Raw genomic sequence first — 27,487 nt, 5'->3', positions numbered from 1 at the left:
CCTTAGATGATGACTCTCATTCGTAAACAATTCTACCCTAGTGATCTTTTTGCACTTGGCACTCGTACAGTTATGAGATCAGATAACTCCTAATCCCACAGCGTCTGAGGGGCATAGAAGACATGGGCCAAAGGATGGGTGGAAATCTCTCATTTAATTTGTGCACAGAGATTCTGCAAGGGTCTCATGTCCATCAGCCCACGTATACACTAAGATGTCTTGCCTTGTTGATACTATTGTGGAGGGTTGGAGCGGAGTCCTTGTGCCCAGTTCTCTTTGGATTTCTCTCTTAAGAGGAATTCCACTATTAACGAGTATGTGTGGCACAGACTTGCCATGGGCTACACAAGCACTGCTTACTTCAAAAGCCATGCATTTAGAAATTGCTCGGTGTGGCAAAAGTTATTGGAGTTAAGCAACATTTCTTCAAGTTTTATATCGCATCTCTTTTGTGTGCCCATATCCAGGCCTATGTTAAACCAATAAGGAACATTTGCAATTTGCACATATAAAGCATTATTTTTGTAACATTTCCTTGTAGCTGTCAGTCATATTATTTGGAATACTGTTTGATGTAATGACAAAAACAAATTGGGCAAGACTGCTAATTTAAATATAGTGCACTGTTTCCATGACAAAGCCCTCCTTGAAGAAAGAACGTTAGAGTAGGGCCTGCACACAAATGTATACACGTCTTGTGGGGGGAGGGACGGGGGGCTTAGTAAACGGCACAAGAATAGAGGGCAAGATGGGGGGCAGTAGATTTATATAAACTAACCTGCGAAAACGCAGAACCAACTGTGAATATCTCTTTTGTAAAGGCTATTATAGTTTTTAGGGGTATCAAGAATTAATTAAATAAGATATGGAAAATGTGACTTTTTTGTAACTTTTTACCCTAGAATCTTTGTATTTTATGGTGATAAACCCTTCTCTCAATGTCTCTAATATGAAAAACCATTGTATACTACTACTATTTGCTCCTGAATGAATTTTTGGTATATAGTTTTTTGTATCATGGATCTGTGATTACTCAGAATAAATAAAGCTTATAAAAAAAAGACAAAGACCTCCTTTTGGTTTGTCAGAGGGTAAGTCATTGTCTTTATACAGGGCAGGATATGCAGAGCCTTATAAATTTGTTGTCCCAGAATGTTAACTATATGTCATTAGCATGTGTGGTTCTAAATATACATGCCTCTGCATACTTCTGCTATCTAGTTTTGGACTTGGAAATTTGCAACTTGTTTCTGTTCGAAGAAGTCTATCAGGTCAGGTACCGCTTTTAGCCGCCATAAGTGTGGCAGGGTATGCTCAGACGTGAGTCCCTTGCTCACTTTGCCACTGGATTTAAAGCAAGCCGGGCTGAAGACGGCTGGAATGCCAGAAACCGGTCCTCGGAAGCTTGTTTCCGGTCCAGGGAAGGCATGGCTTGGCAGTTCGGGCTGGACTGTTCCCATGAGGCTCAGGGTCAGACTGATTTGCATAAAGCCATGTCTGAACTGGGGTGGCAGAGTGGGCTAAAGAACGGTGATGGATCAAACCCAGATCTTTTGACTGGGTGTGAGTGTTTGATTGGTTCTGATGCTCCGTCCATCACCACCCCCCTTTGTACAACTTTCTAAAAGTGGCATTTCAAGAATTGTGACTTAAAGTCTGACTTTGCCGTTAAAGAGGGCTTTAAAGGATAATTTCCTTATCACTAAACATGGTATTCCTACCTGCTCCTAAACAAAATGTATCACTTATTACATGGAATAAGGTAGCTCAATGTTACACTGTGGGAGAGGTAGGCCTTGCAATGGTGAAAAAGAATTTGATAGTTTTTCCACTACCAGTATATGTAACCTTAAACGTACATGTCCACATTTTTAAATACAACACACCCTGCCCTATTGCTGCCTATGGCCTATTGTAGGGATAATAGATGTCTAAAAAGAAAGGTTCAGGCCTGGCAAAAGCTTCATTTTGTCAGGTTGAAATGGCTGCTTAAAACTGTGCACACAGGCTGCAGTGGCAGGCTTGAGACAGGTTTTAAAGGGATACTTAAGTGGGTGGCACAATAATTGCTGAAAGCCCACTAGTAGCATTTAATTTATTGTCCCTGGGTACATCTAGTACCTCTTTACAAGGGACTTAAAACGAAAGTAAATCTCCTAACTGTGTGTAAGCCAAGTTTACAATGTTTAAAGGAGAGAGCTCTAACACTTCAATACTGGTTAGAAGTGATAAAGTACACAGAGTCCTAAAAGCCTATAAATACAGGTTCAGTAAGCAGGAGGGGTAAAGGCAAAAAGTTGGGAGTGACCCTTTAAAGCAGGCCAGGTCCAACAAATCCATTTTGACTGAATGCACTTAACATCAATTGAAACTTAAACAGGACTCTGATGCAGTATGTTTCTCAAGAAACACCCTGTATTTGTTAAAATACAAAGAAAATCAGGTGCCAGAGTATAAAAGTCAACGTTGCAATATGACTTTGTCAAGATAATTGGAACCAGGTGACAGCAGACGTGTAAGAAACAAAACACAAAATTAGCAAGGTTCAAATCCCCTTCAAGGAGATGATGGTTTCAAAAGCAGTAGGGCCCAGCTACACCCCATCTACCACCATACCAGGCTATGATACAGCACAATAGCCATCAAGGAAATGCAATGTGAAAAGCAGAGAGAAGGAAGAGCAAACCACAGTACATTAGATTGGCACGTCTTTCTCTTTTAGAGATCCCAGGAATGAAGCCTCTTCTTCCACCTGGCTGAACATCATATTCTTGTCGCTGAGAATCACCATTGAAAATGCATCGTATAGGACACTGACCTGGCCCCACAGGCAACAAAGTCTCTGTGCAGTTTCATTTGTCAGTCAATGCTGGACTAACATCTGGGGAAATCGCTACACTTTATCATGGGAGAATTCAAGGGTAAGCAGAACTGTTCCTCTGAATTGCCCTTGCTCCTAGTGGACAACTTCACTGCTTGTTTCAGGATTAGGCGAAGGGGTTTATTAGAAGAACCCATTTCAGTCTGAAGAAAAGTCTCAATATAGTTTCAAAGAGAAGAGTTGGCCTAACAGCTAGGGCCGTCGACCTCGAATCTTGGGAACTAGGTTCGAGTCTCGGCAATGCTGCTGATTCTGGGCAAATCACTTAATCTCCCCGTGCCTAACAAAAAAAAAATGAATGTGTCCTTATGTAATGCAACTGCTGCTATGTAAAGCGCTCTGATAACTGATTCTGGTCAAGTTCACGCTATATAAAACTCTGTAAAATATATATTTTTTTTTATAAAAAAGATCAGTCTCCCCTTTGACCTCATTCTAGCCCAGCAGACTTCCATCAGCTACCCTCTCAACGTTCTTCAGTCTTTCAAACCTGTCTTCCACGCTAACAATGGAGGCAGCAGCACAGTACTGACAATTACTGGTTTTCATTTGTTGCCTTCTGATCAGTGACAAAGGCCTCTAAAGTTTGATTTGTTTTTTCAACATTGGCTACTCTCACTGGTTTGATGTAAAAAAAAACTGCTGGTTGCTGGAGCATCAGACAATTAAGCACCACTCTTAAGCTCAGTCCTCTGCCTGTTGGTGCTATTTCCTTTCACTTTTAATGTCAAAGCCCCAATGGGCCCACAACACTTTTGAAAGTTCACCTTTGTTTACTGCAGGGCTCCTTCTACCCTCTTAAATTCTCACTGCTGGTTGATGGGGAACGATACGAAAAACAATGGTCCTCAAACCAATCAAGTATGTAATATAAATCAATTATAACAATCTAATCCTTAGGAGCTCATGAATTAACTGCTCATAGTATTATAGAAATTCCACAAAGAAAAATGTGCAACAGCCAGAAGTATCCGGAAACATGTAATTTATTCCGTTATGTTAGAGAAGCTTTTTTTCTGCAAAGATATATTCATATAAAGTAGTCCGTGATTAATTTTCAGAGATAAATTCAATTATAAACAGTCTGTGTTGTGTGAAATACTACAACACTGTTAATTTATACCTACAGGATAATTCTCATATATGTAATCCATATTCTATTTATGAATACATACACTGAGAAACCACACAGAAAGGAGCGCCACTGAAGCCAATATTACTTGTAACACATTTATTAGTTAGTGAACTCAAAACAAAGTAGTTGTATTAGCAATAGGTTGCGTGCAGGAAAAGAAGGAAAGTTTAAAGGAAGTGGTAGTGGTGGGTGGTGAGAAGGTAAATCATAGAGGTAGAGATAAACATAATTTGATTCTTTCAAAAGTTACTGGTAATCAAAACCAATATCAAAAGACCTGTCTGATGTAGAACACTTCTTTATATGTAATCTGTAAATTAATCATGCACCAAATGCAATTTCAAGTGTATATCAGGTGGGAAACAAGTACAGGTCTTGTACAGTGGAGGGCGTCGGCGTTTCGGCTGATGCATGGAGGGAAGTTTGGGCCTCAGCTGCGAGTCTTCATCAGGACGGGATGGGGCAACCTACTCCTGGTGCCAAGCCTGGCTACTCAGGTGTGTTGTCGATTTACATAAACCCATGGCCCAAGTTCGCCACGGTACAGGAAACAAGGTGTGCAGTTATTACAACACCATTCAGAACCTTATCGCCGTTGGAATGTGTGTGAGATGAATCACTCTCCTGAATCTTGAAGCACGCGGCTTGATCCGTGCTGCTCGTCAGAATTACGGGCAGAGAATGAAGACTTGCCGCGCCGTTAGATAAAGCCCGGCGGTCGGCCGTGCGTAATGTGCACGGATTGAGCCGCGTGCTTCTAGATTCAGGAGAGTGATTAATTATGTACTCTACATATATTGATCTATGAAACTTGTAAAACACTATTATAATGCCTGCCCAAGAATGTTGCAGCTATGTGGCGTCTTTCCGTGCTTCATCATAGCTTTGCAGGATATAATATAGTTCGTAAATGTTTCAGAGCATGACGAACTCTCCAATCCTCATTCGTCATACTCTAGCTGGTAGGGTCACCCATCTTTTACTGCCTCTCCCAGGTCTCCACATTCTTGAGAAATGCGGAAAACCACAGACAGCACACTGTCTGCACCAACTGCCGCATTCCCCTGTCACCATGGATCACCACAGCATTGCACTCATAATGATAAAAATCCATGCTGACAGCAGTGCCGGCTAGTGGAGAGCACAGCTTTGGATCTGGGAGTGGGAGTGTTGGCACAGAGGGTGGTGCGGGTTTTAGGTGCCAGAAGGTCAGGTTATTTATTTTTAACTTGGGACCAGAGGAGGTTTGGGAATGTTTCAAATGAAAAGGGTGATGGGTGGTTGGTGGCGGGAGTCCATGTATGTTTTTTATCGTCAGTTTAGTTGGGGTTTTGTGGAAAAGTAGATATATGGGGTAGTGGGGTTGGCTAAAAGGAGGCCATTTAGAAGACCAGATGATTGCCAGAGCTGTAATACTTTTATAGCACCTATTTTCTCACCTGTATCTTTTCTTTGAGGTTGTCACACTTTTTTGTCTTGTCCTTTCTGCTCTAGGGAGCATCTTGAATGGCTACTTCAAGAATGGGATTCGAGGAAAGACTGGTGGCCTGCTTATCACTTTAGTCACTTCCAGGCTGAAAAGGATTGGCAGCAAAATGAAAGGCTAGCAATGAAGAAGGCATTTGTGGCAAACATCTTAGTGGGAAAAGGTACTATTTTATTTCTATTCTGTGATGCCCTGCAGAAATGATTGGTTTTTCAATGCTTGCTGTCCTGGACAAAACATCAGGTGTTTCAAGGCAGATAGTTATTTCTTTTTGCGAAATCGAGAAATATAAAAATGTAGTGCATTAAGTGCTTCCTTTGTTTATGCTTTTGCTACATTTCATCAAGTTGCATGTATACCATAATTGGAGCACCACAAATCATGTTCCTGCTTTTATCTCCTGTTATTTAGACACAGAGTTCAATGAGGAATAATGGAGTGCCCATGTCTCTGTACTAACATCTTTTACCAGCTTGCAGATGGGGTACTTTTAGATCCTTATATTAATTAATTTCCAGAAACCTGTTTCTGCACTAAAAAGGCTAGCTCTGATCACTAGCTAAATCTTTCTATATGATAACTCAGTACAAAATAAACTGCATTGTTCATGGTGACAATTATAAGTTTTATAATTTATATAGTGCGGACCTAACCACTGACGGAGTGGAGCACTTTACAGATTACCAGAAATGCAGTTCAGAGAATAAAGATAGTAGTAGAATAAGGGTGTGCACAAACAATCATATATTAGAGTACAGAAAAGACTGTAAAGGAGCATAGTGTTTTTTTAACCTGGTTCTATATAGGTGAGTTTTCAGATTCCTTATGAAATGGATACAAACGTAATATAATGAATTAGGTCTCTTTTTTATTGCTACATTTTGTATTTTGTGAGTGATTAATCTTGTGGCTGTAGAACCTGAAAATCATATTTTTTAGAAGACTCCTCACCAACACCACCTCTGTCAGTTTATGGATTTCGGCAATTAGTACGATAGAAAGTCAGATCCAAGACTTACACAATTCTTCTACTTGGTGACATCCTCCTACAAGATTTCCTCTGGGCTAGCCAGCATTTGTGTAGGGGTTTAATGAAGCTCTATGAAGTGCAAGAAATAAGATGATGGTTCAGTGCATCTCCGTAGAGTGCATAGAAGAAAAAAACTATAATAGTTAATAGCGGACCACAGGCAGCTCCCTGATGAAGTCATGTGATGCATGTATATAGCATTTGACGAAGCACGTGTTGGCTGCGAAAGAAGTTGTTTTGAAGAACGATCAATAAATACCCTTTGGACTACTCTTCAAGTTGGAATTTGGATTTGAATACTGCAGTGGAATTCCTATCATTTTCAACTTTACAATTGTTTATTAAGAACGCAAAGAGACATTACTTCTGCACTTATATAACAATTTGCGAATACTAGAATATACATACACTGGATTTTGAATTGTTGTGGAGCTCAGCGAGAAATTTGTGGTGTATCCTTATGAGCGCCCCTGTGCTTCTGTAGGCAATCGTCTCAGTGCTAGGGCATTGAGCTAACCTTCTTGGTACATGCTGTCCACTCCATCAGGTCTAAGACCGCTTGAAAGATTTTATGTAAGTTCAACTAATTGACAAAATGTTTATACTTGTCGCCACATTACATCACGTTTTGTATGGGCCATATTCTCTGGTTAGATGGCTTATTGTTAACCACTGTCTGGGTTTTGCGGCTTTGTGTAATCTTTTCTTATACAAGCTTATAGCTGTTTCTGCATGGCTGCTTTTTGATATTCTTAAACTTTGGTAAATGGGAGAGCGCTGAATGTAAGAGCATCACACCGATGCGCCAACGAAAGGCAATGCATAATCTGCACAGCTGCAACCAAGTAGAAGTTACCTGCTTGTAGCAGTTAAGGAGACGCTCACTGAAGTATTCATGTTATCTATTAGACCTGACAGCCTTAAGGTGGGCTTCCCTAACTTTTTGCCCTCCTCCCTCCAGTTTTCTGATCTGAACTAATTTTTGTTAGTTTTAGAACACTGTGCACCTTACCACTGCTGACCAGTGCTAAAGTGCTTGTGCTCTCTCTGCTAAACATGGTAACATTGGCTTTTTCGCAATTGGCATATTTAATCTGCTTATAAGTCCTTAGGAAAGTTCGCTACATGTGCCAAGGGCCTTCAAATTAAATGCTACGAGTGGGTCTGTAGCACTCATTGTGCCACCCACTTTAGGAGCCCTCTAACCATGGCTTAGCCTGCCATTGCTGAGCCTGTATGCACAGTTATAAACTGCTACTTGGGCCAGACAAGGTTACCTTCTTGTCTGGCCTAATCCTTCTCTGTTCATACAGACAAGCAACCTCTAACGTAGACCCCGACTACCCACAGGGCAGGGTGCCATGTATTTAAAAGGAAGGACATGTACTTTTAAGTTTTACATGTCCAGGTAATGAAAAACCCTTAGATTTTGTTTATTACTGCAAGGCATTGTCTCTCGTAGGATAACATTAGGATTTCCTTATTACAGCTTTTAAGTGTAATTCCCAACTGTGAAGAGGTACACTTTTCAAGATTAGTGTCATTTCAACTCACAATTTAAAATCATTAGTAAGGTGAAGTTGAATTTTAAATTCGAGTTTATTAATTGCCACTTTTAGGAATTTAGCATTTATTTACTTTTGCCATTTGGTCTCTTCTGGCTGTCTCTGAGATACACTTCCAGGGTAGGTGACAGCTGCCTTCCTCATGCCCTCTAGACCGCCACACACAAAGGAAGGGTAGGTGTGTCTGAGTAGTCATTCGCATGCAGATGGGCTATCCTGAGCAGTATGGGAGGGAGGAGCGGACACAACCTGAAAGGGCTGTAGCCTGTCCTCACCCAAAGGATGGATTACCCCATGTAAGGTGTCAGGAGAAAGGGCAGGAATGGAAAACCTGTGTCCACTTCAAATTTTTCTTTGAAGTCTCCTCTTGGTATAAGCACTGGACTTCTGGCCCTACCAAATCAGTACACTTCTGGAGCTATGACTGCCCTGCCAGGAAGAAGAACTACTGTGCTGCTGAAAGTGCTGCCACTCTGGTGGACTGCTGCTTTGCTCGAATCGACGCATCCTCTGCTGCAAGAGCAAAATTGATGTATCTCTGCTGTTGCGGGGAACCAGACCAGGGCATCAGAGTTGGAACCGCTCGTTTGCACCTGGAATCCCTGCTTCGGCACCGATGCATCGCCGCCACTGCATGGAGAAGATCGACAAATCATCGACAAATCATCTCTACAGCGTGGAGAAACCCGGTGCATTACATTCGGAACTGCCACACTACGGAACAGATGCTTTGCTCACAGAACGAATGCATCACCGCGATTGCGTGGAGAAACTCTGAGTAACACCTCTACTGCATGGAAATCACTGACGCAGACCGCTGTTGTTACCAGGGTTAAGGAACTTTGGATCAACAGGCCCGGCATGGGTTCTGTCTCTGGCCCGTGCTCCATCACGGTCGCTCTGAACTCTTGACTTTGTCCCGAACCACCACAACCAATTAACTGTTTAGGTGCTACTTGCTTCTAAGCTCTGTTTTTGCATGTAGTCTTTAAAAAATCATATCTTAGCTTCTACTTGATGGATTTTTGTAGTTTCGGTCTTGTTTTATTTATAAACCAATATTCTATTTTTCTCAGCTGGTGTGAAGTCTTTTTGTGGTGTTGTCACTGTGTTATTGTATTAAGAGTTGCACACATATTTTACACATTGCCCCTTGAGTTAAGCCTGCCTGCTCTACGCCAAGCTACCAGAGGTTGAGCACAGGTTACTTTAATTTAAGGTGTGTTGCAGTTTACACTGACTAGGATTGTGGTTCCTGGTTGGACAGAGTGCGTACTTCTGATTACCAGAAACCCAATTTTTAACAGTGGAGATAAGCGGTGAGAATGGGACTGGTGTTTGTGCAGTGCCATTCAATAACCAGGTGCACACTACCCGTCCACATCAAAGACCATTTCAGATTTTTCTTCATTTTTCCCTGCTTTGTATTTTGATTCATCCTCTACATCATCTCTCTCGCTAGTTCTGCGAGTTTGAGTTGACCAAGCTGGAAGATTACACAGTGGTGCAGTTGTAAATCTTCTGCATAGATGTTAGTAATGTGGCCTCAAGTTGGCAGAGGTATGCACCTTGTCCAAGTAGGGAACCACACTTTAGTCAGGGTAAGTGTAACACACATTAAAAGTTTCTGTGCTCACTCTCTGGTAGCTTGGCACAGAGCAGTCTGGCTAAACGAAAGATGCAATGTATAAAGTATTTGTGCACACACATACATAAACAAACACAGTGAAAACACCACAAAAGTACTCCGCACCAGTTTAGAGAAATAGCCAATATTTATCTGAGTAAAGCAAGACCAATATGACAAAAATACAACATGCACAAATCAAGATATGAATTTTTAAAGATTAAATCAAAATGCAGTCAATAGCTCCAACTGGGGCTATCTGACTCCAAAAGTTCAGTCCGACCACGATGGAGCACGGGCTGGATACAGGAATCATGCAGACCCCCTTACAGTTCCTTGGATGCTTCAGAAATCAAAGACGATGAGTGGCGCAGAGGAGGTGAGGCGTCGTAGATGCAGTTGATGCACTGGTTCCGAAAGGTGGTGCAAGGTCACTGAAGCTTTTCCACTCCCGGACGATGCGTTGTGCAGAGGAGGTGATAAGTTGGTTGCAGAGTCCTTGGTTCCTGAAGGCCAAGCAACATCAGTGATACGTCGATGCCAACAGCGTGATGTGTTGATTCTACGGCATCGGAGGCGAACTGCTGGGCTGAAGGCGATGCATCAGTCAAAAGCCACTCAGGGCTGGGGATGCGTCTGAGTCAGAACGGTGTACCACTGACGTTGGTGGTGCTGTGTCTAAGACTCGTGCAGTGGCAGTTCTTTGGAGGCGCTGTGGCGATGTCGGGGCTGCATTGAAAGTCAAGATAGTTGCGTCGAGCACTCTGTGAGCGGTATCAACGGCTTCGGTGCAGGCAGCGGCTATTTTGCAGGGATGCACTGGTTACAAATTGATGCTTTGGAGTCGATGCTCTCATTTCTTGGTTACAGCGCCAAATTCACCTCCAAGGGCCCAGGACTGGATTTGATGCCACTTGGCAGGTTAGGACTCACAGCAGAGGAGCCCAGGTGCTTGTAGCAAGATGCAGGTGAAGTCTTTGCTGTCCCTGGGACTTCAGCAACAGCTCAGTCAAGCCCTTGTAGAACCTTAGAAAGCTGGATGCAGTCCAGTCTTCTCACATCCCAGGTAAGAAGCAGCAGGCCAACACAGCAAAGCAAGAAGCAAAGTGGCAGTCCCTCCTGGCAGCTCAGCAGCTCTTCCTGGCAGAACGTGCTCAGTCCAGAAGTGTTCTGAGTAGGTGAACTTGCCAGGTCGCCATGACACTTTAAAACAGCCCCCAAGCTCAGCAAAGGTCAGAAAAACCAGACGAAGAAGGCAAGATGTTTGTGGATAACCCTGCAAATAGGGCTAGGTCCAACAAAGGAGATGGGGGTACCTGCCTCCGGAACCACCAAGAAGGTGGAGTTTCAAAAGGCCTTGAGGCCAGGGCAGAAGCCCGCTCCAGGAGAGTAATGAGATGGGAGAGCCTGAGAATGGCTCTTCTGAGGAACCACTTGCAGCAGTTGAACCACCTGCAGCACCCCTGGATTTTGTGCTCCCTGTTATAGCAAGAAGCAGTGTCCCCTCCAGTGAGTTATCCCCAGAGGAGCTGAGGGAGAGAGAATTCAAGCTATACAGATGAGAAAATTAAAAATGGCAGCTGAAGAGAAAAAGGCTGAGAGGGAAACCAAAAAGGCTGAGGCTGACAGAGCCTCAGCAGCATAGAAACTACTCTTGGCTCATGAGCTGAATTTGAAGAAGCTGGACGTGAAGGCAAGGCATTCTGTTTCCAACTGTGATGGTGGCAGCATACATGCAATATCTGATGGAGACAAAAGGTTCTGTATACCCAAGGATTTGGTGCCCAGGTATGTGGGGGGAGATGACATTGATAAGTGTTGTTCTGCTTACGAGGTTGCACTCAAGTATACATAGGGTTCCAGAGAGCACAGGGTTGGTGGAAACGCATGCCTACACTTGGGAGGGGCACACTTCTGACATTAGAAGTGGGGGACCAAACTAATTACACCCCTAAGAAGGTCATTTTGATTACCAAATTTAGGCAGACTTCCGAAAAGTATTGCCACTGGATTGAAGCTAGCCTGGCTGATGACGGCTGATTAGCCAGAAACTGGTTCCAGGATGCTTGTTTCTGGTCCAGGGAAGACATTGCTTGGCAGTTCAGGCTACACTGTTCCCATGAGGCACAGGGTCAGACTGATTTGCATATGGCCGTGTCTGAACTGGGTTGGTGGAGTGAGCTAAAGAATGATGATGGATTAAACCCAGTTCAGTTGACTGGGGGTGAGTGATTGCAATGTTCAACACTCCGCCCATCATCCCCTTAGGTTTTACACTTGGAAGGGGCACACTTCTGACATTAGAAGTTGGGGACCAAACTAATTACACTCCTATGAAGGTCATTTTGATTACCAAATTTAGGCGGACTTCCAAAAAGTATTGCCAAAGATTCAGGGACAGCCAGAAGCTCCCCAACCAATCTGGGGTCGATTTTTTTTATTAGTCCTGTAAAGCACTGAATGGCTGGGTGAGGGGCAGCAAAGTTAATGATTTTATTGGGTTGTATCATTTGATCATGAAAGAGCACATGCTCAGTATCTGTTGTTCGCCCTAAGTTGGCAGGGTATGCCCAGACGTGGGTCCCTTGCTCACTTTGCCACTGGATTCAAGGTATCCTGGCTGGTGACGGCTAATTAGCCAGAAATCCGTCCCAGGATGCTTGTTTCCGGTCCAGGGAAGACAAGCCTTGGCAGTTCGGGCTGGACTGTTCCCATGAGGCACAGGGTCAGACTGATTTGCATATGGCCATGTCTGAACTGGCATGGCGGAGTGAGCTAAAGAATGATGATGGATTAAACCCAGATCAGTTGACTGGGGGTGAGTGTTTGCAGTGTTCAACACTCCGTCCATCATGAGGTACTGGGTTTTTAAGAACCGGCACAGAACCGGCAACCCAGCAGTGTCAGGGTACACCCAGAGACCTCGAGTCCTTCCTGATTCAGACCACAGAAACTCAGAGTCTTCTAGGTGAAGTCAAGGATCGATTTTATTGGCTGCAACCAAGGTAACAAGTGTCCTAGAAGTACAACACACGGGAACTATATATTCTCAGGAGACTGCTCGAATTTACAAAGTCAGGCTTCTCTTCTTATACAGAATTTTAAGCTTCAGGCAAACATTCTTGGTTTTACAGTAGATCATTGACATATTTTTATTACAAAGAAAAAGCAGTCATGATGACATGTCCATATTTCACTTCGTGCTGCCTACAACAAATCACCCGGTAAGGCCCAACATTTCATCAGATATCGGTGGACCCCCAATAAAAACGGGCACCTCCCCACCATAAAGCAAGTGAAGCAAAAAGAGCAGAGGCAGATGCGAGCAGATACGGCAGGTGTGTGTGCTGAAAATGGTTTTATGGCTTGTTGAGCCTTGATGCTATCTTGTTCGGCCACTGGGAGGGGAACTGACCTAACGAGTTCGGCCTGGGGCAATGGTTCCAACTTGCACAGGTCAGAGAAAAGTCGATTAAGGTGTACATGTCCTTGTGGAATCGAATTCAGCTGGATTATAAGCCTATGTAAAGGGCAACTCAGAAAATGGCTTCCATACCCAAAATGGAAGCTGAGGGTTCTGAACGAAAATGACGATTTCGAGGTGAAATCGTCACTCGAAAAGGCTGAAAATGCTTGTACACATTGTACTCGTCATTCTCGGTCTTTTGATACTAAATTCGTCATGTCACGATGAAGTTTTTATTCTCGAGTCCAGAATAGTTGCATGAGTCCAGAATTTTCAGAACCACAAACCCTCCTTTTGCCCTTACATAGGCAATTAATCTATCCTCATGCTAATCTGAGTCCAGATCTATATTCCTAAAGTCATTGAGATGTTGCTGTAACATCATTCTAGTACTTAGTTCATCTCTTGATACAGGCTTCCTTACACATGATGTGACACAGAGGCCACATATTGCAGGAGCACACTGTACGCATAGACAGAACAGAAAAAGAATGGCTTAGACCATCCCATTGACCATTAGAATTTTCCATCCCCAGGCGGATATCAGTTCCCAGGACCATCCCATTAACGACCAATATCCTTTATCCACATGAATAGATTCGGAAATCTTATGTAGTTTGGAGATGGCCTGGTACACTGTTGGAGCGTTATCTGGGATGAAAACACAGCAACTCGATTGGATCAATCTGCATACCCCACCTCGGTCTGCAAGTACGACATCTAGCGCAACCCTGTTCTGAAGGGTCATAAGTCGATCCGACTGGAGCTCAGCAGTCAAGTTACTAAGGGCACCAGCAGTTTCAATCACGGTGGACTCAACTACCCTTGTCAATTGCCTTATGTTCCTGCTGTTAGCCATGGATCCCCAGAACGGCAGAAAACCCTTTGCAAAGTCCCCAAATTCTTGACCTGCAGTGTCTTCTGTACTCAAGACACCTCTAACTATCCTTGTCCTGTGGTAGTCTGCCGCTGCTGTGTAGGTAGGGGGCAACAGAAATGAAACAAAACATGAGCCCGAAAAGTCAGGGGGCAACCATGTATAGGCTCTATCATGGCAAATGAAATAAGTACCCTTAGCTGCTAAAAACGCGGGGGAAGTCTGAGCTGCAAAAACATACGTTTTAGTGCAGATACTCTTCCCTAACTGAGCCCTGGGATTCGTGCCATTACCTTGCAGACACAGGTGACCCTGATGGGGTACAATCCAAATCGGGGAAGATCTCTTAGCTTGCTGTTTCTCCTCAGAGTAGCTCCATATCCAGTCATGTTCCATCCTATGTATACTAGTGTCTCATCTCTCGGGATAGTCTCATAAGAAATACCTTCGTTAATCATGTCTACTATACCCTTGACTAGAGCACTTTTCTAGGATTGTCTGTTACAGAACGTAGGGGGTAGACTTCATGCGCATATATGAACATTGTTCTGTATGCCCACACCGAACCATTGTGGCTGAAAGGCAGGACCAGATAAGGGATACCTTTATCCGTTGTGTGAGGCATAAGACCGCACACCCAACAGTTAGTTGTGTTCATTACAAGTTGGTGTTGGTGCAAGAGCTGAACAAAGGAGTTATTAATGAACTCCAATCTCCTATTGGATTCATGGTCAGGAAGAGGGTGGAAAGAGTTAGAGGAAACAGTGGGAGGAGGTATGGGTGATGTAGTGGCTGCAAATGTTACATGAAAAGAGAATAAAGCGTAACTTATTAAAAATATCATCATACTGAATAACCTACAAATGCACAATATTAAAAAGCTTTTCTTTGTCATCACTTTACATAATTTGCGTTTAAAGTTCGTTGGTTTGGCAGGTCTCTCCATCTCGGGAAACTCCATCCTCTCTAAAGTGCTGCCCGCGACGGCAGGTTGATTCTGCTAAAGAATGCTTCTGTCAGTCTAGGGCAACTCCCTTGGACCAACCAGAACTGCCGACCTAACGTCGTCAGCTGCACTCAAAAGACTTTAAGCAATCGCGGCCCTAGCAGCGGAACCCGGATGGCGGTTCGAAAAACAAAAATAAGCACGTTTCTCAGATGGGAGAGCTGCACTTTAAAAAAAAAATGGTGTTTGGAAGGAAAAAGAATTTTTATTAGTCCATGGATCTTGGTCTCGAATTGCAAAAGAAATTGCTTTTATTGGTTCGTATTTCTCGGTCTCAAATTATACCGTTGTCTTCCAGGTACTGTTTGATCCTGGAACAAAAGATCAGGCTCTGTAGTGTTCAATCGCTTGGATGGTGGCACAGCCTTGTGCAAAATGTTCTCGCTTTCACGTTCAGAGTTAGTTCCTTTTACACGTGCATCACTGAAAGGTATGACACGTGGCACGGTCTTAGGTTCTGGGTCAGCGACACCCTTCTGGACCCACTTGTCATATTGCAGGGGTGAAAGGATTCTTTTGCAGTGGACCCCGTGGATCCAGTTGGCCTTCCCCTCCACTCGAACAGCCGATCTTGTGGAAAGAAGGACGAGGTGCGGTCCGGTCCACCTGGGCTGGTCGTTCTTAGTTCTCCGGAAGTTTTTAACAAGAATCCAGGAGCCAGGGTCGATGGAGTGACCTGGAGTCTCAGAGACCGGAGGCAGGGTGTCGTGAACCTGTTGATGCAAAACACGCAATTTAGCCGTCAATTCATAAAGATAATCAAGCAAAACAGGGTGTTCAAGTTCGCTGAATTTTGTGGGTCTAGGCACTCCCCATATGTTGGCTGGCCGGCCAAAAACGATCTCATAAGGGCTAAGTTTCACTCGTGAATGCACAGTCATTCTAGTGGACAGGAGTGCTAGGGGTAAAGCATCAGGCCATTTAAGACCTGTGCTCGCTTGGAATTTGGCCAATTTAAGTTTTAAAGTGCCGTTGTAGCATTCTACTAATCCAGCTGATTGGGGGTGATTTGCATCGTGGAACTTCTGCCGAATACCTAGCCCTTCACACACTCTCTTCATCACACGACCCACAAATTCACTTCCATTATCAGACCAGACCATTCTAGGCATTCCAAACCTGGGGAAGTACTCTTTCACAAGGGCTTTTGCTGTGGACAAGGCAGTGTTGTCTTTCAGGGGATAGGCTTCTACCCATCTTGAGAAGGCACAAACAACAACGAGTACGTATTTTAAATTGTTGCACCTCTCCATGTGAATGAAATCTAGCTGCAAAACCTCGAACGGATACGTAGGAGGTGCAAAATGACCAGCTGGAGTTGGGGTTCCCCTACCAGGATTGTGTTTCAGACACACCATGCAGTTCTTGACGACATTCTCTGCACACTTGGGAATCCCTGGATTCTGCCATACTGGAGCCAACAACTTGCAAATTCCTTTCACGCTGATGTGAGCCATTCCATGAGCCATTGTAACCACTGCAAGCACATATGCATCGGGTAACAACCACCTCTGATGCTCTGATAATTCAATCCAGCAACCATTTGTATCCATTCTACCCGTACTTTCTCTCCACGTGCTCAACTCTTTCTCTGTGGCCTCAGCTTGGATGGACTTCACACTCTCTATCGTGTCTTCACACATTCCAACATCACCAGTCCATCTTGCAGGGCCTGCAACATACATTCAGCTCATTACATTCTTTGCCGTCTCTTTCGCGATCTCATCAGCAAATGCATTTCCACGACCAGCATCATCAGTCACCTTCTTGTGAGCACTACATTTCACAATCGCCATTTGCAGAGGCAAGGTCAGTGATTCAAGAAGCTCATTCACCAACTGACCATGCTGAATCTTAGCTCCATGCGAAGTCAGGAACCCACGTTCTCTCCACAGTCGTCCAAAACTATGAGCCACACCAAATGCATACTGACTATCAGTGTAGATAGTCACTTTCATTCCTTTAGACAACACACATGCTCTCGTGAGTGCAATTAATTCTGCTGCTTGAGCTGAATTATGTGGGACACGTGCAGCCTCAACAATTGTATGCAAAGTCGTGACAGCATATGCTGCAGTCGTGTCACCATTCGGGAGCTTGAAGCATGAACCATCCACCCACAATGTACCATCACATTCAGCAAGAGGGTTATCGGATAGATCTACTCTCCCTTTCGTCTCTTCCTCTGTTCTAAGAAAACAATCGTGCTGTTCTGAAACACCTGATTCCTCTACAATTGGCAACAATGTGGCTAGGTTTATAGTATTGCACCTTTTTATGTGCACATGACTCGCTAACAGTGTTAATTCGTAACCTGACAATCGAGCACTAGTTAAGTGCTGTGTCTTGGTTCTATTTAACAACGTGTCTACTGCATGTGGGACCATCACGACTAGTGTATTATTCATTACTAAACCAGCAGACTGTCGAATAGAAACAGCTGCTGCTGCTGTGGCTCTTAAACAACTTGGCAATGCTCTAGCTACCAGATCCAAAGTCGACGAAAAATAGGCACATGGACGCTGCCTACCTCCAAACAACTGAGTCAACACTGACAATGCACAGCCCTCTTTCTCGTGGACATACAATGTGAAAGGCTTACTGTAGTTGGGGGTACCTAACACAGGAGCCGAACATAATGCTGTGCGCAATTCGAAAGAACTTTTCTGACACTCTTCAGACCAAGGAATGGGATTGGGTGTATTTTTACATGTTAATGCCACCAAGGGTTTGGCTAATAATGAAAAATGTGGAATCCACTGTCTACAGTATGATGTAATGCCCAAGAAAGCACGCACTTCTCTCTGTGTTTTTGGCACACTCAATTTCGCTATTGCCTGAATTCTTTCTGGGGTCAGTTTCCTTCCCTCCTTCGATAAGAGGTGACCTAGGTAGGTCACTTCTTGTCGGCAATATTGCAGTTTGGAAAGTGACACCTTGTGATGAAAATCACACAGATGACGCAACAATGACAGCGTGGCCTTTTTACAAATTTCCTCAGTATCTGCAGCAATGAGCAAATCATCCACATACTGAATAAGGGCAGCACCTTTAGGTAAAACAATTGTATCAAGTTGTGTTTTTAGAGCTTGACTGTATATTGACGGACTTTCACAGTAGCCCTGAGGAGCGCGTTTAAAGCGGAAGCTGCGACCTCCTAAACTGAAGGAAAAAATATCCCTGCTTTCTTCAGCAATCGGAATGCTGAAGAAAGCATTCTTCAGGTCAATCACGGAAAACCAAGTGGCAGAAGCTGGGATCATAGTCAATAATGTGGTAATGTCGGGGACAACTGGGAATTGTGGTACAACTATTTTATTCACCTCTCTAAGATCAATCACGAATCTGTACACAGGTGGCTGAGAGGGATCAGTTAGTTTTAAAACAGGCAGAACAGGACTATTGCAAACGTTGCCTCGTGTTTCTTCAATCACATCCTTTTCAATCAATTCGTAAACGATCGCTGGCAAAGCTTTTTCACCTTCACTAGATATCCTATATTGGGGAATTTGTGGCATTTGAACATTGGCTTTCAATGTTACAACATATGGTGGTATTTCTAAAAGACCCACATCATTTGGACCAGCAGCCCAAAGAATATCTGGAAGAAACGACAATTCTGCTGGAAGTGTATCACTCGACAAATACATTGGAGAAACCACCTTTTTACCTAAAGTAAGCTGTACTCCTGAAGGAGAACAGTACAAAGTCGCATACAATCTTTTTAACAAATCCAATCCTAGCAAGTTTTCGCCACAACCTGTTGTCAGAATGAGGGGTGCTTCGAATTCGCAAGGACCAACAGAAAGAGACAAAGGGTCAGAAATCGGATTTCTAACTGGGGCGCCAGAAAAACCTACAGAAACGTTCATTTCGCCAGACAAAGGTGCGCCAGGGAGTTTGGAGTGCTTAATAGAACTCTTTGTAGCACCAGTATCCAACAGAAAAGGCTCTGACACACCTGATGTAATCACCTCAACGTAAGGTCCACTCTGATCTACTGGAACTGAAACAACTCCCTCTCTTTGTCTATGGCTGTCCTAGTAAAGTCCACATTTGTAAAGCGCACAATCACCCGTAAGGGTCTCTAGGCGCTGGGGGCCGTCGGGAAGATTAAGCGAGCTATTGCCCAGAGTCACATGGTGCTGGGCTAACCTGCCGCCAGAGCCGGGGATCGAACCGTGGTCCCCAGATTCCAGCGTCAGTCGCCCTGGCCGCGGCGCCACACCTCTTCCCTCCTAGCAATCATTACCCTCCAAATACTCATCTTCTGTATAGTAATCATCAACATAGTATTGAGCTGTCCTGTCAGATGCGTTGTTCTGCTGATCAAACTTATTCATAGAATTTTGGGGTGGAAGGGGACGTGCGTTGTGGGGGACGTTTCCACGTCCTCTACCTCTAGGCACTTGCTGAACACCACGACCTCTTACACCAGAACCACCATTTGCACGTTGTTACAAAATAGGACAACTATACTTAAAATGACCCTCTTCCTTGCAATACGAACACTGGTTGGGGCCTACAGGGACACGTGGTTGAGTATACTCGACTCTTTGCGAGTTCCTCTGATACTGTTGAGGCTGCTGAAAATTATTCTGATAGTTATTCTGACCACTATTGTTTTGACCACCACCAACACGTGGCGGGTATGCTTGCTGTAACAAAACCTTCGTTTTCAACTCCTTAGTTTTCTTTTCTGCTCCTATCTTTCTCCTCCTTGTCTCTATTTTCGTAATATTGTGCAGTAGCCAATATCTGGGCTGAAGATGACACAGCCCAAGAACTTTCTGAATCCTTTAACTTTTTACACAATTCTGGAAGCAGATTGTGCAAAAATTTATCGACGAACAATCTCTGACCACCTTCTGTGGTCATATCTTGACCGCTGTGGTCGACAAATGTCTCTTCAAATCTGGTGAAAAAATCTGAGACAGTTTCTTCTTTCTTTTGCTTGCATGCAGACAACTTATCCCAATTTACACGTATTGCAGGCATTATCGTTTTCATGTAATCAACTATTTTACCAGGGAGTTCTGCTATTAAGGGCTCAGGTTTACCACCACCAACTTGTCGGGCATCTGCAGCAGCAATATTAGCCCATGAGTCGCCTAACTCCTGATCATGATCTGTATGAAGAATTTTACCCCATAAAGGCTGTGGAACAACATTCCCAAATAACATATCGATATCAGCTAAATTCATTATACATGATCCAGCAGTCTGTGACAACTCTTTGTAATACCCTGCAGGATTTTTACGCGGGTCAGGTAATGTCTGTTTGAGTGCTAAAACTTCAGCTCGCTTCCATGGGACATGTACCCATACACGCTGAAAGTGTGGCAGAATAGGGGGGTCGACAGTTGTGTCGCCCTCTCTCCATTGTGGTGGAACTTCTCTCATGGGGTATTGTCGCGCCTTTTTCCTACTAGATATACCAGGCTCAGATTGCGACCCAGAACTGTTCCCCTAACTCCGATATGATAGCAATATTTCAACCGCTCTCTCGACATCGGGACTTACAATCATGCCCTCTCCAAACCTAAACCGTACACGACACAACTCTTGCGGGTTGCATTCCAGATCGTTGTCTTCCAAATCCTCACAAAGGAAAACGCACATCTGTTCAAAAACATATCTCTGCGTCGGTGCTTCCCATTGATGGAAGACTTCCATGACAGACTCTACATCATACTTTACAGTATCCATAACCCATTTACGCGCTAAATGATTCAGTGAATCTCTCTCTTGATAGTCAGGCAGTCGACTTCGCAACTGTCTGCGTCCCATGTTAGGGGTCGTAGTAGGCGACCCGAAAAGAGGTGAGAAAAGGTTAGTAACAGTGCTGGCCATTTTCTGCCAAACGGAAGGTGAAACTGAAGGAAGAACGGGAGGAAAAACGGGGTGAGATAGGGCAGGGGCAGAGACAATAGCAGAGGAGGCATCAGGAGAAATAGAAGGAGCACTAGGCAAAATCGTAGAGGGAGCCTTAGGAGAAGTAGAAAGTACACTAGGCAAAATCGTAGAAAGCACAGGTGAAACAGGTGTGATCGGTGAGCCTTGAGGAGGCTGCACCATGGGGACAGGAGCCAGCTGGAGAACAGCTGGTGGGTGCTGGGGAGGAACAGGAGGCACAGGTTGCACAACTAAAGATTGCGGGGGTGCCGTGGCATTTTGCGCATAGGGGAGTGGTGAACTTAATAAATGCGACATTAATGGATCTTTTTCACGCTCTTTTGCTGCCTCTTGCTGAAGAGACGGCAAAACTGGATAGCATTTATCCACTGCCATTTTACGTTGCCTGTGCAACTGCTCACTCATCTGCTCTTCTTCATTGTCTTTAAACTGCATAGCAGCTTGCATTACTGAAAGTCCCCCTTCTCTCTTATTTTTCTTAGCTAATTTGATTTCCTTCTGTTTGGCCTCCTTACGCCATAGGCGGAAAGAGTCGAACATAGCCGGCCGGGCTTTCTTTTTGAAAAGTTTAACTTCGAGGTTATCTAGGATTTCGGTATCAAAGCTACCATATTGGGGCCATTTTAAAACACCATCTTTTCTTGTGTATTTGATCCACACTTCATTGTATGTGATGGGGCCTACCCCATGTTTCACATATAACTCGTAAGTTGGAGTTCCACCCGGAGGAACCGGACTTGAGTCCTCTAATTGGGAGTCCCTATTATTACAACCAAGACAAAACAAATTTCCAAGTCTAAGACCAGGCATCTTCGCTCTCTAGTCTAGCTCCAAACTTCAAAGGATTATCGATTACAATATTTCTCGTGAATACACGAGTTCTTCGGCTTTGGCGCTTGCAAGCTCCAAATCAAAGCCAACTAAGGACTGGGAGACGCTCCACTTATACTTAACTGAGATATCGATGACGTCACCAGAAGACTCGTCTTAGTGTTTCGCTATACCAAACTTCAAGGGTCCAAATCAGGGAGATAGCCAGGGCAGCAGTCCTTTCGTAGCCGTTGGGAAGCGGGGAACCTCACAGCAAAGACCTTCGGACCACGTCGACATGCAGGGGTCGATGAGGTGGTTGGCCGTCCTCCGGAATTTTCACACGAAGCTCCTCACGAACCTCTGGCTGGGCTGGTACCACTGGAATCGCCCCAAACGTTGGGCGCCAGCTGAGGTACTGGGTTTTTAAGAACCGGCACAGAACCGGCAACCCAGCGGTGTCAGGGTACACCCAGAGACCTCGAGTCCTTCCTGATTCAGACCACAGAAACTCAGAGTCTTCTAGGTGAAGTCAAGGATCGATTTTATTGGCTGCAACCAAGGTAACAAGTGTCCTAGAAGTACAACACACGGGAAGTATATTCTCCGGAGACTGCTCGAATTTACAAAGTCAGGCTTCTCTTCTTATACAGAATTTTAAGCTTCAGGCAAACATTCTTGGTTTTACAGTAGATCATTGACATATTTTTATTACAAAGAAAAAGCAGAGTCATGATGACATGTCCATATTTCACTTCGTGCTGACTACAACAAATCACCCGGTAAGGCCCAACATTTCATCAGATATTGGTGGACCCCCAATAAAAACGGGCACCTCCCCACCATAAAGCAAATGAAGCAAAAAGAGCAGAGGCAGATGCGAGCAAGATACGGCAGGTGTGTGTGCTGAAAATGGTTTTATGGCTTGTTGAGCTTTGATGCTATCTTGTTCGGCCACTGGGAGGGGAACTGACCTAACGAGTTCGGCCTGGGGCAATGGTTCCAACTTGCACAGGTCATAGAAAAGTCGATTAAGGTGTACATGTCCTTGTGGAATCGAATTCAGCTGGATTATAAGCCTATGTAAAGGGCAACTCAGAAAATGGCTTCCATACCCAAAATGGAAGCTGAGGGTTCTGAACGAAAATGACGATTTCAAGGTGAAATCGTCAATCGAAAAGGCTGAAAATGCTTGTACACAGTGTACTCGTCATTCTCGGTCTTTTGATACTAAATTCGTCATGTCAAGATGAAGTTTTTATTCTCGAGTCTAGAATAGTTGCATGAGTCCAGAATTTTCAGAACCACAATCATCCCCTTTGGTTTTGCTTTGTTTGCCCTAAGTTAGCAGGGTATGCCCAGACGTGGGTCCCTTGCTCACTTTGCCACTGGATTCAAGCTATCCTGGCTGATGACGGCTGATTAGCCAGCAACCGGTCCCAGGATGCTTGTTTCCGGTTCAGGGAAGACGAGGCTTGGCAGTTCGGGCTGGACTGTTCCCATGAGGCACAGGGTCAGACTGATTTGCATATGGCCATGTCTGAACTGGTGTGACGGAGTGAGCTAAAGAATGATAATAGATTAAACCCAGATCAGTGAGTGCTTGCAATGTTCAACACTCCGTCAATCTTCTCCTTTGGTTTTACACTTGGGAGGGGCACACTTCTGACATTAGAAGTTGGGGACCAAACTAATTACACTCCTATGAAGCTCATTTTGATTACCAAATTCCAGCGGACTGCCGAAAAGTATTGCCAACGATTCAGAGACAGCCAGAAGCTCCCCAACCAATCTTGGGTAGATTTTTTTGATTACTCCTGTAAAGCACTGAATGGCTGGGTGAGGGGCAGCAAAGTTAATGATTTTATTGGGTTGTATCATTTGATCATGAAAGAACACATGCTCAGTATCTGTTTTACAAAGTTACGCCAGCACCTAGTTGACAGTAAGCTGACTGACCCCACGAAGCTTGTTGACGAGGCAGATCTTTGGGCTAGCACCAGAGTTTTCAAAAAGGTTGCTGGGGTGGGGTGACACACCCACAAAGGTGGTCAGGGTTCCTAACGGAAGAAAGAAGGGGAAGAAAAACTTAAAAAGGAGTTCTCAAAAGGCCCTCAAAATAATTCACAAGTGAGTAATGGTAACCAGTCACAGTCTGATTCTAAAAAGATGGGATTTGTTAACCATAAGATAGGGAGGTTTGTACCCCAATGTACATACAGAGTGCCAGAAGTATGGGCACAACTAGGTTGACGTCAAATGTCCCAATAAGACACAGCCCCCCACTGGTGGACGGACACCAGGGTTGGTCAAGTGTAGTGCTCAGGGAGGAAGTAGTCCCAGTTAGTTTTGGGGGACTGTCAAAGGGCTGGCTGAGCTCCTATTATTTGCCTTGGGAGTGGATCTGGGCTGAAAAGTAGATTGGAGCGGAACTCTACAGAATTCCACTGAGTTTTTAAGGAAGTCCGCGAGCTCTGCCCATCCCTAGACAAATATTTTACGCAATGCCTCTTAGTTAAACCTCACTGTTTTTGCGCCAGTCTGTCAGAGGGTTAAGCAGAGGTTAATTTAGTGACTTTTATGGTTCATCCGGACAAGGATTGTGTTATTGCCAGCTTAGGGTTTTCACACGTCTCAACCAGTAGCCCAATTTGTTACACTACGCATTTAAGAGATATCTGATTCTGCAGCAAAATTCTCCCAGTGCAGAAAATGGTGAAGCATTGTAGGTATGATCCAGACTGTACCAAGCTTTCGTAAGTGCCCCCCTCTGCAGCTGGTAGGGCTTCCCCCTAGTAATAATCATAGGTATGAGTTGATAATAATAGGACTGGTCAGGTGTGAGTCAGTTTAGTACCTAGAATTATCTGGGCAGGCACACAGCAGTGTGGCTGCTCAGTAAACAAACATTGGCAAAGCCAGTACATCTCACCTTTAAGACCTGTTAGCTTTGCAGGCATTGTTTACCAACGCTGTGCAGCATTAGGAAAAAGGAAAATACTTTTTTGCTGATGCTGTGCAGCCTCAGGAAAAAAAAGGAATAAAAAAAAAGCCAGCAATGCCACGGCCATCATTCCACTGGTATGAACATGTGTAATGATGTATGCTTGCACTTGCATCTTGATTAACTCAAAACAATGTTTCCTATTGGTATCTGTGAGAAAATGGGTAAGTGGTTGAAAAATTGGTTGGTGAAATCCTTCGCAAGCAACAACCAAATGCGTATCACGGTGAACCACAAAAAGTCATTAGCCTTTGCTTAACGCTGTGATAGTTTAGCACAAAAGCAGTCCTGCTTAACTTAGCAGCAATGTGCAAAGTATTATACAGCACTCAAATAGTAATGAAATGAAAACATAACACAAGAAAATCACACACTTATTAAAAAAAATATAGAGTAAATTCTGAAAAATAAAATTAAACCAGAATGACAAAAAACAATTAGTAGAACTGGAGATATGCAATTTGAAAGTCTTAGATAAAATGAGCAGCAAGTGCCAAATGGGGTTATCTGGTCATGCCAGACTGGGACAAAGCCACATCTAAATAGACTGAAAACTGTGCAGAATGCAGCAGCTAGGCTTCTGTTAAGGATTCCCAAATTCCAGTCTGTCTCTTTCAAGAAAACTATAAGCTACACTTGTTTCTAGTTAGAGGCCGTATCAAATTCAAGGTCCTCTGTACCGCCCATAAGGCCTTGCACAACACTGACCCAGAGTTTTTCAGGCCTGTCTTCCCTTGGTATGAACCCAGCAGACTCCTGCGCTCCTCTGGGGCCAAGAAAATTGTGGTCCCCAAATTCCGAAAGATAAACTCGGGAGGTAGACGTTTCACTACAGGGACAACCAAGCTCTGGAATAGCCTCCCCCCCACATATCAGAGCCTTGCCCCCTCTGACCTCCTTTAGGAAGGAGCTTAGAATGTGACTTTTTAATAATTAAGGGTCTCTTTCCAGTTGTGTGTCATAGTGCGTTTATCCCCAATACACCTCAGGGTGTACAAGAGCTCTATAAATCCTTTTGACATAGCATAACAAGTTCAAGCCGACCACAATGGAGGGCGGGCTGGGTACAGGACTAAGTTCGGCCCGCTGATCAATGGACCTGGTTGTACTTGTACTGAGAAGTGAGTTTGCGTCGGGCTGCATCATGTTGCGTTGGTTCTGATAGGGCCGCCAATCAGGAGCTGCAAGGTAGTGCAATGCGTGGTCCTGCTTCGAGATTCGTTATGCTGCATTAGTTCCAAAGAGGCAGTCGATCACAAGCTCAGGGTGCTGCGATGCGAGGTCCTACGTTGGTTCTGAGGGAACCCAGAGTTGGGCCAGGAGGAGTACACTCTGATTCCAGCCAAGGGCCTAGGACCTGTGGGCACCTGTTAGTGATCAGGACTCACTCCAGCAGAGGCCAGCAGCAGGGTACAAGCAGATCAAGTTGATTCTGGGCAGATGCAGGACCGGTCTCTATAGCTTGTTATGTCCCTTTAGCTCAGAACAGGAGGCCAGTGAGCTAACCCTTGGAGTCACTCTGAAGGTTCTATGTTTAAGTAGCAGCCCCATTGTTCTTTCCTCAGGCAATAGAGCAGTCCGTTTCCAGCTGGGCAGTCCTTCCAGCAGCAGGGCAACAGAGCAGTCTTTATTTTGAGTGTTCTACAGGTCCACAAGTGATCTGAAGAGTTGAGTCTGAGGATCCAAGATTCTTGGTGCACTTGGTGGCAGCTTTGAAGTAGGAGAAACTTCTAGATCCCCCCCCCCCACCAATCTGGTTCTGGAATTTATTTCCTTCCCCTGCCCTGATTCCATGGGTCTGGAGTGACAATAGTAGGGGTGGGCGGTAAACTCCGCTCAGCTGGCGGAGTTCGCTCAGTTTCCCCCATTCTGTTTGGAACGCGGAGTTCAGCGGAACCACTGCCATCTGCTGTGTAGCGGAGTTTACCGGCACCCACTGCTTGAGAAGAGATTCACATTTTAGCCTATCTGCCTCCTTTATTATATCAACTATCCTGTGCCTTGTTTTCATGTGTGGCCAGGCTTCTTTTTATCCAGGAGTGCCCAGCCTTCCTCCTGGAGCCTGCCGTCTCACTCTCCTATTGTGCCTGCGGTGTCACTGAGAGACAGCAGCCCCTCTGCCTCCCTTCCACCTCCTCCCGATGCAGGAAGTACTGGCTAGATGGCTCCCCTGTCTACCTTTCCTGCTGAAAGGTAAGGCTGATGTGCAGGGGTGCCATTGGGGTAGTCTGAATTAGGCTCCTGTCCAGAGGATACTTCTCTAGCAACATACAAGCAGGGAGAAGGGGCAGAGGGCCAGCTGCCGGGGCATGCCACCCTGCAATCACCAAGGCCTCCTTGCACTACCAGCTTCAGGGGCCTGTCGACTCACCCCTTCCATGCTCTATACACAGACGCTACGCTCTGTGCAACGCCATCCCATCTCTGGTGCTCACAGTGGCCTGTGCCCCCACCCTGCAGCATATGCTCCCTTCTCACCCCTCCCAGCACTACTACCGAAGCCCCATCTTACTGATCAAGCTACGCTCCTTGCACGGAATGCACTGCAGAGTTCTGGAGGCCGGGGGCACAACAGCCGCGACTGTCGGCACGGCGCTCGGTGCCCAGCCACGCTCCCTTGATTGCCGTTTCCAAGGTGATGCCAGGTACGAGGTGGAAGAGGCGCTATAACCTCTGCCGAGTGA

The 27,487-nt window shown here is 44.8% G+C and overlaps 1 protein-coding gene across 2 annotated transcripts in view; it reads left to right on the top strand.

Moving 5' to 3' along the window:
* LOC144761934 (TATA box-binding protein-associated factor RNA polymerase I subunit A-like) overlaps positions 1-27,487 on the top strand; it is a 508,362-nt gene that overhangs the window by 352,521 nt on the left and 128,354 nt on the right. For both annotated transcript variants that reach the window (XM_078647125.1, XM_078647126.1), the window contains exon 10: positions 5,511-5,665. In XM_078647125.1, coding sequence (XP_078503251.1) covers positions 5,511-5,665 — 155 coding nt within the window. The remainder of the gene's footprint in view (positions 1-5,510; positions 5,666-27,487) is intronic.

The sequence above is a fragment of the Lissotriton helveticus genome, chromosome 6 (assembly GCF_964261635.1).
Source record: "Lissotriton helveticus chromosome 6, aLisHel1.1, whole genome shotgun sequence".
In the NCBI taxonomy this organism is placed as follows: Eukaryota; Metazoa; Chordata; class Amphibia; order Caudata; family Salamandridae; genus Lissotriton; species Lissotriton helveticus.
Note: the sequence above shows the minus strand (reverse complement) of the source record. Positions and strands in the feature narration are given on the sequence as shown.